The sequence below is a fragment of the Centropristis striata genome, chromosome 21 (assembly GCF_030273125.1).
Source record: "Centropristis striata isolate RG_2023a ecotype Rhode Island chromosome 21, C.striata_1.0, whole genome shotgun sequence".
Taxonomy (NCBI): domain Eukaryota; kingdom Metazoa; phylum Chordata; class Actinopteri; order Perciformes; family Serranidae; genus Centropristis; species Centropristis striata.
The window spans coordinates 24,596,455-24,609,996 of NC_081537.1; the positions used below are offsets into that span (position 1 = coordinate 24,596,455).

At 38.3% G+C, this 13,542-nt stretch overlaps 1 protein-coding gene across 1 annotated transcript in view; it reads left to right on the top strand.

Moving 5' to 3' along the window:
* The first annotated feature begins 1,928 nt into the window (after positions 1-1,928).
* The window catches only part of LOC131959712 (rho GTPase-activating protein 44-like), a 102,293-nt gene continuing 90,679 nt past the window's right edge, over positions 1,929-13,542 (top strand). Inside the window, exon 1 of the mRNA XM_059324923.1 lies at positions 1,929-2,209. Within this exon, the coding sequence (XP_059180906.1) occupies positions 2,157-2,209 (53 nt within the window). The 5' untranslated portion in view covers positions 1,929-2,156. The remainder of the gene's footprint in view (positions 2,210-13,542) is intronic.

A 13,542-nucleotide genomic window follows, 5' to 3' on the forward strand; every position in this document is an offset into this window, starting at 1 on the left:
CATTTCCTTTCTGTGGGCTATAAATAGAGCTGGTGGAGTCTGGCGAGGCTGACAGTCCTGACATTTCAAACACACAAACTAACTCTGTCACAGTTTAGAGACATTGAGTTGAGTTTGAGACAGCAAAAAAATTAGACTATTAAATATTTTAACCTTAGATGCCCTTCATTTATTCATTAAATCAAGAACCACTATCAAAATAAACGTATTATTAATTATTAGTTAGTATTGTATGTTTCAAATGATTAAATAATAATGGATAAATGTATTCATTTAGGCTGAAATAAATGTTTTATTATTATTATTATTGTTATTATTATTATTATTATTATTATTATTATTATTATTATTATTATTATTATTATTATTATATTATTTTATATTTAATTATTGGTCACCTTATTTATATTTTTTATTGATTATTTTATTGTATTTATTTTTTTTATTTTTATTTTTTTAGATTTTCACATATATATATATATATTTATGGAAGAGATGATGATTATGACTCACAGACTAAGGAAAAAGGGATAAAAATAAATAAATAAAAATATACAGAAACAAAAAGCGTAATTTATATGCAATTTATAACTAATTATGTTTAAAAAAATATAGAAATACATTTTCAAATGAATGTGAAAATAAATCTAAATGCTTAAAATTATTTCATATTTTTTTATGTTTTAGTTCATTTTAAAAGAAAACTTACTTTTTGATTTATTTTTTCTTCTGTATATTCCCAATTTTATTTTCTTGTTCTTTTACAGAGTTTTTCTTCTCCTCACAGAGGAAGAAAAAAGTGATAGAAATAAAGAAATACATACATATAGAAAATATACATAAATAAATAGAGTAATTTATATACAGTGAATAAATAAATATATATTTTTAAAAATATATTTTGGTATATATATATATATATATATATATATATATATATATATATAATTGTAAATAAAACCGTAAATGAATAATATTTCATATTTTCCTATTTATCTTTATCTTAATTTATCTATTAATTTATTAATCAATTTTTCACAACTGTTTGATATAAGATAAGATAAGATAAGATGATTATTATAAGAAGAGATTGAATAGCTTAAATAAGTTGTTGCATGTAGTAGTATGAACATCAATGATTAGCTATATTTAAATATATGCGGAGATGTACACATTCATTTTCTTGTTCTTTTAAAGAGATAATCATTATTTTTATTATTATTGTTTTTTTTTTAATCACACACCTATGATATCATATGGAGGAACTCAAACTATTAATAAAAAAAAAGATTTAAAAAAAAATCAGTGATCTATGTTGCTCTGTGGCAGTCGTTCCCAAACTGGGGGGCGTGACCCCTAGGGGGGGCCCAGGGTTACAGAAGGGGGGCTTGGCAAGGCTAAATTGAAATAATTTAATTGTTCTCCAATGCTGCACTGTACAAAATAATCTGTTTAATTTACGGAAAAATACCAGCAGCTGTGGTTGCCAGAAATTCACCTTAAAAATACAGTGAGTGGATTTTCTATTCTAAATTTAAATGTAGGCTAAATAACATAAAAAAACTGTAATTTAGACTGAATAATCCTGTTATTTTTAGGTTTATTGTGTCATTCATCATGGTAGGCCTATTTCTCCATACATTTAGCATGAAATGTGTATTTTTACAGCAAAACAGTGTATTTCTTCGAGTTTATGACAGTAAAAGTAAAAGTGTTGTGCTATTCTTTGATTTACGGTAATTAAAAGTGTCTGATATACAATTATAAATATAAATATAGTATTTTTTAGATAGAAAAGGGGGGCCCAGTAGAAAAACTTTGGGAAGCACTGCTCTGTGGAGATCTAACTAAACTACACTTCCCATAGTGCACCGGTGGGGCACGTCGTGTCGCCAGCGAGCTGTCAGTGTCGGGGGGAGAGGAGGAATCGGTCCAGCATCTCTGATCAGCGGAGCGGAGCGGAGGACGGAGACACTCATCAGCTAAAATGAGGAGATTTTAGCTCGATGTTTCTCCTCCCTGGATGTTTAAACCGTGGATGTTTAAAGTGTGAGCCTCGTCCTCTGCCGTAGACCAGCGCGGAGATCTGACTTTATTCTATCAATGAGATATGTGGAGTGGCTGTACCGCCCGGTGGTAACGCAGAAAAACACAAGATGAAGAAGCAGTTCAACCGAATGAGACAGCTCGCCAACCAAACTGTGGGCAGGTAAGAGATGATTTTTACCGAAACGCGTTTCTGTCTGCGACATTGTGCTTTTTTATCTACTGTGACTCGAAACAGTGACAGCGGGAATTAATCGGCTGTGTTCGGCTGCAAGTCGTTCACTCGATGGGCTTTTTTTTTTGCAGCAGCAGCTCAGCTGGTTTGATTTGCACAAAGCATTAACTGTCAGTGGAGGTCACAGTTGCAGTGTGGAGCGTTGTGTGATTGATTGAGCTCAGCAGGGGAGGAGCTTAGCCGTGCACGGATGAGGAGGGAGCCGACATGGTACCCAGGGAGGGGACAGGGTACCCAGGAAGCCAACAGGGTACCCAGGGAGGGGACAGGGTACCCAGGGAGCCAACATGGTACCCAGGGGGCGGACAGGGTACCCAGGGAGGGGACAGGGTACCCAGGGAGCCAACAGGGTACCCAGGGAGGGGACAGGGTACCCAGGGAGCCAACAGGGTACCCAGGGAGGGGACATGGTACCCAGGGAGGGGACAGGGTACTCAGGGAGGGGACAGGGTACCCAGGGAGGGGACAGGGTTCCCAGGGAGGGGACAGGGTACCCAGGGAGGGGACAGGGTACTCAGGGAGGGGACAGGGTACCCAGGGAGCCAACAGGGTACCCAGGGAGGGGACATGGTACCCAGGGGGCGGACAGGGTACCCAGGGAGCCAACATGGTACCCAGGGGGCTGACAGGGTACCCAGGGAGCCAACATGGTACCCAGGGAGCCAACATGGTACCCAGGGGGCTGACAGGGTACCTAGGGGACGGACAGAGTACCCAGGGAGCCAACATGGTACCCAGGGGGCTGACAGGGTACCCAGGGGGCGGACAGGGTACCCAGGAAGGGGACAGGGTACCCAGGGAGCCGACATGGTACCCAGGGAGGGGACAGGGTACCCAGGAAGGGGACAGGGTACCCAGGGAGCCGACATGGTACCCAGGGAGGGGACAGGGTACCCAGGAAGGGGACAGGGTACCCAGGGAGCCAACAGGGTACCCAGGGAGGGGACAGGGTACCCAGGGAGCCAACAGGGTACCCAGGGAGGGGACAGGGTACCCAGGGAGCAGACCCGCTGCCCACTGACCAATATAAGCTCATCACAGGGCGGCCACCGGGCACCCTGCGGCGGGGAGGCAGGGCTCGGTCCCCTGGGGGTCTCCACCGTGTCTGCTCTGACATGTGTTTGTTCCTTTAATCAGAGAAATGTGTCAGCATTCAAATGTCTGCAGAGAGGGTATTTAAACACAACATCCCATTCATTCCAATGGCAGTTCATTTGCATTTATGATTTTATACATAAAGGAAGTTGCTTGGTGTTATTTTTGTGTGCAGGGTTTGAGAAAAGAGCCTGACAGTTGTCTAAACTTGGAAATATTACCATGGAGAAGTTATTCCAACTCATTGTTCTACATATAAATGTGTTTCTCTGCTTTTAGCTTAGCATTAACGCTAGTACTGGATGGTGAGAGGACAGTTGTCTCAATCTGGAAATAAATGCATGTAAAAGTGTCTCTAAGTCATGGTTTTCCTATGTTTTAAAGGAATAGTAATACATGCTTTTTGCTTAAGGGCTGGAGTTGGATGGTGAGAGGCTGATATATGTTGATCCTATTGACTCCAAGGCAAAGCAATGCAAGTTTATTTTTATTTTTGATATATTTTATACACAGCAGAAGCTGCTTGAGTATCTTTTTGTGGTGGGTTTGAGAAAAGACCTTGACAGTAGTCTAAACCTGGAAATATAAGCATGGAGAAGTTTTTCCAACTCAATGTGTTTCATATAAATGTGTTTCTTTGCTTTTAGCTTAGCATTATAGCTAATTCTGGATGGTGAGAGGCCGATAAAACGTGGATGAAGTGTTCAAACATGGCATCCCATTCATTCCAAGGCAAATAAATTATTATTATTATTTGCATTTTTGATGGATTTGATACACATAGGAACTTGCATTATGATATCATTGTAGTGGTGTTTAAGAAAAGGGCATGACATTTGTCTAAACCTGGAGATAAAAGAATGCAGAAGTCTTGATTTTCCCATGTTTTTAAAGGAATAGTATTACATGCTTTTAGCTAAGCACAATGACTGGAGTTGGATGGTTAGAGGCTGATAAATGTTGAACCCATTGACTCCAAGGCAAAGCAATGGAAATGTATTTGTATTTCTGATATATTCAGCTTAGCATTAAATCTAGCATTGGATGGTTAAAGGTCGATAAAACCTGGAAAAACCTGGGAATCTTGGTATCCCATTGATTCAAGGGCAAAGCAACGGGAGTTTATTTGTATTTATGATTCATTTTATATACAAAGGAAGCTGCTGGATGATATTATTGTGGTGGTGTTTAAGAAAAGACCCTGACAGTTGTCTACATCTGGAAATAACAGCATTGAGAAGTTTTTCCATGTTTGTGAAGGAATGCATGAATGTTTATTAGCTTTTATCTCAGCATCAGAGTTGAGGATAGTTAAAGGCAGATAAAACCTGGAAAATCTAGAAATGAAAACATGCAGAATGTTTTTTAACTCATGGTTTTGCTGTGTTTTCAGAGGAATTGTCCTGCCTTCAGGTGAATGGGATTGATTCCTTTTTTGCCAAGAGTTAGAAGAGAAGTTTGATACCAGTGATGATATAAATGTTCAAATGTTCAAACATGGTATCCCATTGACTCCAATGCAAATCATTGGAAGTTTATTTGCATTTTTTAAGATTTCTATACACTAAGGAAGTGGCAGGATATAAATTGGGGTGATGTTTGAGAAAAGACCACGAGATATGTCTTCACCTGCAAATCTAAACATGGAGAAGTTGTTGTAACTTGTGGTTTTGCTTCATTTTTAAAGGAGCAATATGTGTGAATGCATTTCTTGCTCTTAGTTTAGCATAAAGACTGGATTTTGATAGTTAGAGGCTGATAAAATGTAGATGAAGTGTTCAAACATGGGATTGCATTGATTCCAAGGCAAAGAAATGGAAGTTTAATTGTATTTATGATGATTTTTATACACAAAGAAAGTTGCTTGATGATGTTTTTGTGGTGGGATTTGAGAAAAAAAACATGATAATTGTCTAAATCTGGAAATAAAAGCATGCAGAAGTTTTTTTTCCAATTAATGGTTTTTCCATGTTTTAATGGAATAGTAAAACACGTGAATGAGTTTCTTTGCTTTTAGCTTCAAATAAAGACTATTAGACAGCGATATAATGTTCAAACAGGCAAACCAATGGGAGTTTATTTCTATTAATGATACATTTTATGTACATAGGAAGGCGCTTGATAATATTTTTGACAGATTTGGATTTGAGAATAGATCACGAGAGTCTAACTCTGGAAATAAAAGCATGGAGAAGTTTTTCCAGTTTCCCTTCTTGCACATGGTGTGAACTTCACCTGATAATTGTAGAAAACATTGCAATAACGAAGGGTTAAATCCCCTCAGATAAAATGACTTGTACTGTTTGGTGTCAAGCTCCAGAAAAGCTCTTTTTTCTTTTTAATCCTGGAAGTTAAAGTCCAAGTTGTCTTCAGCGACTAACACACTGTTGAAATGGTTGAAGCACGGCGACACGTCACAGCTGATGAGTAGAAGTGATTAATCTGCTAAAGCCCGACACACGCAGCTGCAGCAGATATATGCAAATGTTAGAATGCTTTAGATTAACCAGCTTATAGCTTTATGTGATTTATTTGTTAGGAGTGAGTCTGTTTCTGCTGCGAGCCTCGATGCTGCAGATAAATCCAGAGTTTGTTCCTCTCAGCTGTGACCTGAGGCTCCGTGAATAATATTAATCATATTGATAATAATCTTCACGAAGGAAATGACCCACTTAGGCTCCTATAGTTCGACAACAAGCGACTTTTATCAAAAGCAAAGAGCAACTTGATGCTTTTATCTTAACTTACTTGTAGGGTTGCAAAATTTTCATGGGAATAAACGGGAATAAACAGGGAATTTACAAAAGGTTGGCTCTAAACAGGGAACTTAAGTATAGTTGGGAAAATATTTTTTAGCATAATCTTTACTAACACAACCAGATTTCATGCAAATACTCTCTATGAACTCTCTATTAGACCACGCCCCCATCGAGGCCACGCCCCCCCACATGCACTGTGCATTCTTCCATCACATGTTCAATTCATTTACATGTTGAATGAGACTTTTTTGGAGGGAGAGGAGCTCTTTTCATTTAAATTTCTGAATGTGTTGGTTCAGAGGGGATGCCTAATATTTAACTCAGCATTCATGTTTTTGTTGTTTAATGAAATAATCCAAATTTTCAGAAAGAGAAAAGTTCAGGAAATTTACCGGAAATTTTCCAACCCTTTGCAAATCTACTACCTAGTGTATTTGATCATCACTCTAAATACTTTACAGATGCAGGTCCCAAGAGTGAGAACTGAGTTAGGTTAAAAGCTTTTAATTAACTGGTTAGCACTCACAGCAAGAGGGTCGCCGGTTCCACTCCCGCCTGCGGCTCTTCTGTGTGGAATTTGCATGTTCTCCCCATGTCAGCGTGGGTTCTCTCCGGTTCTCCGGCTTCCTCACACAGTGCAAAAACATGCACTTAGGTTTAATTGGTGACTATTTACTATCTATTTGAGTCCCCGCTCAAAAGTTTGAGGTCACTTAGAAATGTGCTTATTTTATAAAGAAAAGCACAATTTTTTAACATTAAAATAACATTAAATTGATCAGACGCATGGTCTAGACATGTAAATGAGTATTAAAACTGGAAACGGCTGAATTTCTTATAAAATATTTATTATACATTGTCCTGTGTTCCAGTGGCACATTGTGTTAATCCACGTTTATAGTGTTGAAAGGCTCATTGATCATTAAAACACCTGAGCATTATGTTAGCACAGCTGGAAACTAAGAAGCAGTAAAATGATCCTTCCTCAGGCTGGCTGAGGATCTGGAGGTAAAGTTGGAGATTTGTACATGTTAAATGTTTTAGATTCATCCTGTAACTCATTTCATGAATAAAACAGTTTGTTTTCATGGGAAAAAACAACACAGACAAACTTTTGAGTGTTGGTGTATAGATATCCTTCCTTAAAATTGTTTTCCTGTGGAGTTCCTGTCTACAGGGAGGAATCAGAGCTCAGCTGAGGAGGTGTAGCTGCACTTTAGTTGTTGTTCAGTCTTTGTCTGTCTCTGTTTGTCGACCCCACCCTGAGCTCCTAACTGAAAGTCAGTCAACACTGACTGCAGGTTGGATCAAGTGTTTAATTGTTGCATAACTCTCTAACAGAATCAGTGTGGCAGATCAAACAGGACAGGTGAACCAGAGAACAGGTTGTCTCTGCAGAGCTCTGTAACCTGTTTGTAACCGACTCTTACATGGCGAGAGGAGTCGTCCCTCACTCAGCCACACTCAGCCTGCAGATACAGATCAATGAGGAGGTATTACTGCAGCTAATGCCCAGCAGAGTGGCTGGCAGAGGTTTCAGAAACCCCTGGAGGACATTTACCCCCAAAATATTACTGGAATTGTTCCTCACAGGAGCTGGAAGCTTTGAAGCACTTTAACAGATAAAACAAAGCAATTATTTGTAAGTATATGAACATAAAAAAATGTGCAAAATAAGGGCCAGCTGGTTGTTTATTTCCCCGTCATCAGAGGAGAGCCGGAGCAGCGAGGTGGAACGTCCCGTAATGAGTTCTAACCCGTATCAGAGCAGCACGACAGTCTGTTATTAATCATATTTAGTCATATTTAGAGGGCAGAGACTCAACACGACTCATAAGCAGCTAATTGGTGATATTCGCTCCTCCACCTCGGCAGCCGGAGACACCGGGCCGAGCTGAAGGTCCCACAGACCTAAGAGTAACATGTTTCAGGTGTTTGCAGAGTAATTATAATGAATAATTATGAGTATGATACATATTTAGCCCTAAATCTGCTCTAATGTTGTCATGCCATCATTTTCAGTTTGTTCCTATAATAGTGATTTTTTTAAGAGACACATGAGCAGAAAAAAAGCAGGAGAACTTTGTTACACCGATAAATAGATTTCATATAAAGAAAATAAAAAATAAAACCTTTTTATTAGCTTATAAATAAAATAATAAACCTTTTTAATCACTTCTAAATAAATATAAACCTTTTTATATACCTTTAAATAAAAACATATACATTTTCTTGACTTATAAATAAAATAATAAACCTTTTTATTCACCAACAAATAAAATACTAATAAAACTAGGGCTGCTCGGGCCCTGAAATATGAATAAAGATAAACATTTTTATTAACTTCGAATTACAATCAAACATTTTTATTTGCTTATTAATCAAATAATAAACCTTTTGAATCACTTCTAAATAAAAAACCTTTTTATTATCTTATTAATAAAATAATAAACCTTTGTATTCACATATAAATACAAATAAACATTTTTATTCACTTATTTATACAATAATAAACCTTTTAATTCACTTAACTTATAAATAAAACAATTAAACTTTTTAAACACTTCTAATTAATTATCTCATACATAGAAAAAAAGCCTTTATATTCACTTATAAATAAAAATAATAAACCTTTTTATTCTCTTATCAATAAAATAATAAACCTTTGTATGGTCTTGTAAATAAAACCTGAATAATAAACATTGTTATTTACATATAAACAAAATAAACCTTTTTATTCCCTTATAAATTAGATGATTAACCTTTTTACCCATACAGAAGATGAATTTTAAAAACCTTTTTTTTTTTTGTTTTTACAATATTTGGGGTGAACTTTTGGGGTGAATCTGATTATGTACACTTTTTATTCCCTTTTTCTATAAACATTATTCAATATTAGAGATGCATTTAATTAAATTGTGTTGTTATTCTCCTTTAACTGACTCTAAATGTGCTTACACGCTCTCTGCTTCTCATTCAGGCCCGGGGATTTGTTTGGATTGCACTGAAAGGGAATTAAATCCAAAGTTTTGTGGATATTTGTGAGCTTTATGTATTCTCTCTGCCTTTTTCTGGCTGCAGAGGAACATTGGGACCTTGTAAAGAGCCCATCTGTCTTCATCGTCTGCAGGAAAACACACCGGAGCATCCTGAACTAATGAAGCGTCCCTGCTGCAGCGCTCCAGTTCAGGATATAGGTCAAGAGAGGTTCAGACACAGTTAAATTCATCTCTAAAAACAGTCGGCCTGCACCATTAATCCTGCGTAATGCTGCGTAAACTGTGCGACTGAATGAAAATGTGTAACTCTGTGAGTTTACGGGCTAATCCTCCTCTGGCACCGTCACTTCTGCTGCAGAGAGTTTTATCTTCTCATTCACAGTTTTTAGTGATAAAGATGCTTTCAGTCTCTCATTATAAAAACCATGTTTCCCATCCAGGTTCAGCTGATGAACGTCGACGTGAGATAAAAACAGAAAGCAGAGAGAAATCTATTAACGAGATGTTGAATAATCTCCATCGGCAGGCTGGAAACAGTCTTTTATTTTGGCGGGGTGTTCTGGCTGCAAGCTGCAGAAACCCAGAACGTTTTGCTTGTTTTTGGTCCTGAAGCATTATCAGCTGTCAGTCTGTTGGCTCTGCTGATTGAAGAGCGCAGAGTAAATTACATGTTTTTTTCATGGCGAGATGTTAATGGCTTCATTATTTCTGGTTCTTCGTTTAATTTCATGCCTTATTGTTTCCTGCCGTCGTGTTCTGGGCTGCAGGAACCAGTCAGGACTCTGATAGATGTAGGAACCTCAGAGGGTTCTGCTGGTTTTTACTGGTTGTTAGGCCAGTTGTTTATTCTGTGACAGCAGCAGAAGCTTGCTTCTCTGTGATTGTTTTGCATCAATTTTTAGTTGTTCTGCATACTTTTTTAATTGTTTTCATCAATTTTTGCATTTCTTTGTAGTAACTTTGGGTTTCTTTATGGTTGTGTTGCAGCTCCTTGTAGTTGTTTGCATCTATTTTTAGTGGTTTTATGTTTCTTTATGATTGTTTTGTTTCAGTTTGTGGTCGTTTTGGGTTGTTTGTAGTTGTTTTGAGTGTCTTTTTCGCCTTTTTGTTTATGTTTTTGTGTCTTTGCAGGTCCTTGTCGTTGTTAATAGTCGTTTGAAGTTTCTTTTGTGGTTATTTGTGTCTCTTTGTTGGGATGTTTGTTTGTAGTGGTTTTGTGTGTCTTTGTGATCATTTTGCTTCTCTGTGATTGTTTTGCATCGATCTTTAGTTTTTCTGCTTTTTTGTGATTGCTTTGCATTTAATTTCAATTAAATCTCTTTGTGGTCATTTTGTGGCTCCTTGAAGTTGTTTTGCATCTACTTTTAGTCATTTTATGTTTCTTTGTGATTTTTTTGTATCTTTATTGTTATAGTTGTAGTTAGTTAGTTAGTTTATAGTCATTTTGTGAAATTACAGTAGTTTTATGTTTCTTTATGGTCGTTGTATGTTTATTTCTTTGTGGCTGGAGAAACTTTGGTCATTTTGCAGCTTCTTGTGGTTGTTTTTAATCTTTTGAAGTTACTTTGTGGTCTTGTTGGGTCATCTGTAGTCCTGTAGTTCTGTCATTTAGCATATTTCCAAGAGTCAGGACAACTTGTACCCAGCAGGTCTGTTGAGTGCTCATAATGTATGCTCATGTGTCTCTGTGAGGGTTTTGGGGTCCTTCTGGTGTCTTGTCTCCCCGGCGGCCCCTGACCTCCTGCTGCCTGACGTCCTGTTGGTCACTCTGCTGTCTGACCTCTGACCTCCATCACAGCCGAGCTGCAGCGTTGTGTTCCTGAGGACAGATCTGTCCTCCTGTCTCTGTATATACATCAGATTAACAAACGGCTGCATGGACATGAACATAAATTATGTATAAATGTTTCTCTGTGGCTGCCGGACCGCTCAGCTGAAACATAATGAACTCATTTGTCAAACACGGAGCTAATTCCACCAACATGCTCAGGATTTGATAATTGATTGCCCTTTATTATTCGGGACATGATTAGTATTCATAGCCAGGCTTTTTTTAACACGCCGGGAACAAAGCTGTCCTGAGAGGAACATGAAATAATTTAGGTATTAAAAGACACCAAAGCTGCTCAGAGGGGAGAGGTGAAGAAGAGGAGGAAGACTTTATGTTTGCAGCGTCAGGTTTCACCTCTGAGCTGCTGATTCACAGCAGGACCAGAGTTTTATTATGAGCATCATTAGAGGCTTTACTGTAGCAGCTTACACACTCATATCCATGTGTGTGTGTGTGTGTGTGTGTGTGTGTGTGTGTCCTAGTCGTCTTCATTAATCATGATGAGTCTGTTAATGAGGATTCCTGCAGCAGCTGGAAGCTTCTTGTAATTATGAGTCAATGGGAGATGCTAGCAGCATGCTAGTAATGCTAACGCTGCTCGTTACTGTTTTTATAATATGCATTTTATGCCTGTTTATGTTGTTAGGTGCCATTTTATGTTCCTCATCTGTAGTTTGTTGCAACCAATGTTGCACATTGCTGGTTTTATTATATTAACAGCTCTTTGGCTGATAAAACTTTGTCCTGACTGCATTGAGGGTAAAACACAATGATAGAATATTTTAATATTTTTGGGAGTTTAAAGAGAAAGGAAGGGTGCGCTCATCCAGATAACAGGTGGACAGAAAAAGGTATCAGCTGCAGCACCTGTCTGAAGATGCCTCTGACAGAGCAAATAAAACGTATACTTGCAGTTTTTGTGAGGCATTTGTCTGAATTTTTGACAAAGTCATGCTGTACTACGTATTTAGGTATTCCCAAATATGTTGAACTATTTCTAAAATCTATATCACGGTTTTATAAGCATTTTTTTAGGATACATGCATGCTTGTTTTCAAGATTTCCAAGCATGATTTTTTCCCTGTCATCCTCCACTACCATTAGGTTGATCTCAGCTACATCTGTAAAGTTTTGTTCCTGCATCCTGCAAGGTTATCAGGCGAGCTGCATAAAGAGGCATCACTGTTTTTAAAGCATCGTCAGCTAAATATGACTGTTTTCACGCCTCTTTTTTAAGTGTCCTCTGTTTGTCATGCTAATATTTTCCCTCTACTTTCAGTCTTTATGCTAAGCAATGCTAACTAGGCCCTGCTACACATTCAGGTATTCCCAAAAAATCTGAATTATTTCTCCGGTTGGATGACATGACCTAAAATCTATATAATGGTTTGTAACAATGACATTTAAAAAAAAACATGCATGCTTCTCTTCAAGATTTCCACCTGTAAAAGCATGGATTTACCTCTCCTCCTCCTCCACCTTCAGTTTGACCTCAACTACACCTGTAAAGTTTTGTTCCTGCATCCTGCACGGTTATTAGACAAGCTGCATGACGAGGCATCAGTGTTTTTAAAGCAATGTCAGTTAAATATGACGCGTGGAACAGCTGCATGGAACTACTAGCAGTGACAACGTCACAGATGCTAGTAGTTTCTCTCTGCTTTCAGTCTTTATGCTAAGCTAGGCTAGCTAGGCCCTGACTCCAGCTACACACAGGTATTCTCAAGAAATGTTGATTCATTTCTTGTGTTAGATGACAGGACCTGAAATCTAGTAACATAAACATTCTTTTAGAAAACATGCATGATTCTCTGTAAGATTTCCACCTGTAAAAGCATCATTTCTCCTCGTTCTCCTGCAGCCTCCCTGTCCTCTCCTCTCTACAGCCTCCCTGTCCTCTCGTCTCTACAGCCTCTCTGTCCTCCTGCAGCCTCTCTGTCCTCCAGTGGAAACTTTACTTTGTGAGAGCTCAGCTCGTTGTGAGACGATGCTTTGACAGTTCCACCCTGAAGCTTATTAGCATAGAAACAGGACGTGATGGCAGTTGTTTTTTCTTTCGACAAAAATATCTTGGGCTGAGGTGTTTGATTATAAATTCACCTTGAGCTCATAAAGCCAGATCCTGGTTCAGGTGTAATCACTCTGTCGGTTTATAATCAGAAGATTTTGGGGTTAAAGTGTCTCGAACTCGTCTACTGGACGTGTCATTTCTGTCAGCGTTCCTGCGGGACGTCTGGGTGTCTGGGTGAGACGGAGGGAGTCACTAAGGAGCTGTCAGTGCCAGTGGAGCGTTGTTGAAGTCACTGGAGTGTGATGATGGAGCCGCAGACGGCTCAGCATTTAGAGAACACTTCTGCTTATTTACAGAGTCTGGAAATCCATCAGCAGGATGTCACTCAGCTGCCACTTTACACACCAAAATCTATCAGCCAGGAGAGAGTTTATATCTCTGTTATTGTTATTCTGTCTGCCAGTCTTTACCTTAAAAATATCCAGAGAAGTTTCACTGACAACAACAGTTTTTTATCTTTATTTGGCAGCTCCAGCTTTGATTTTTTTCTTAAAGTTATAACTTAT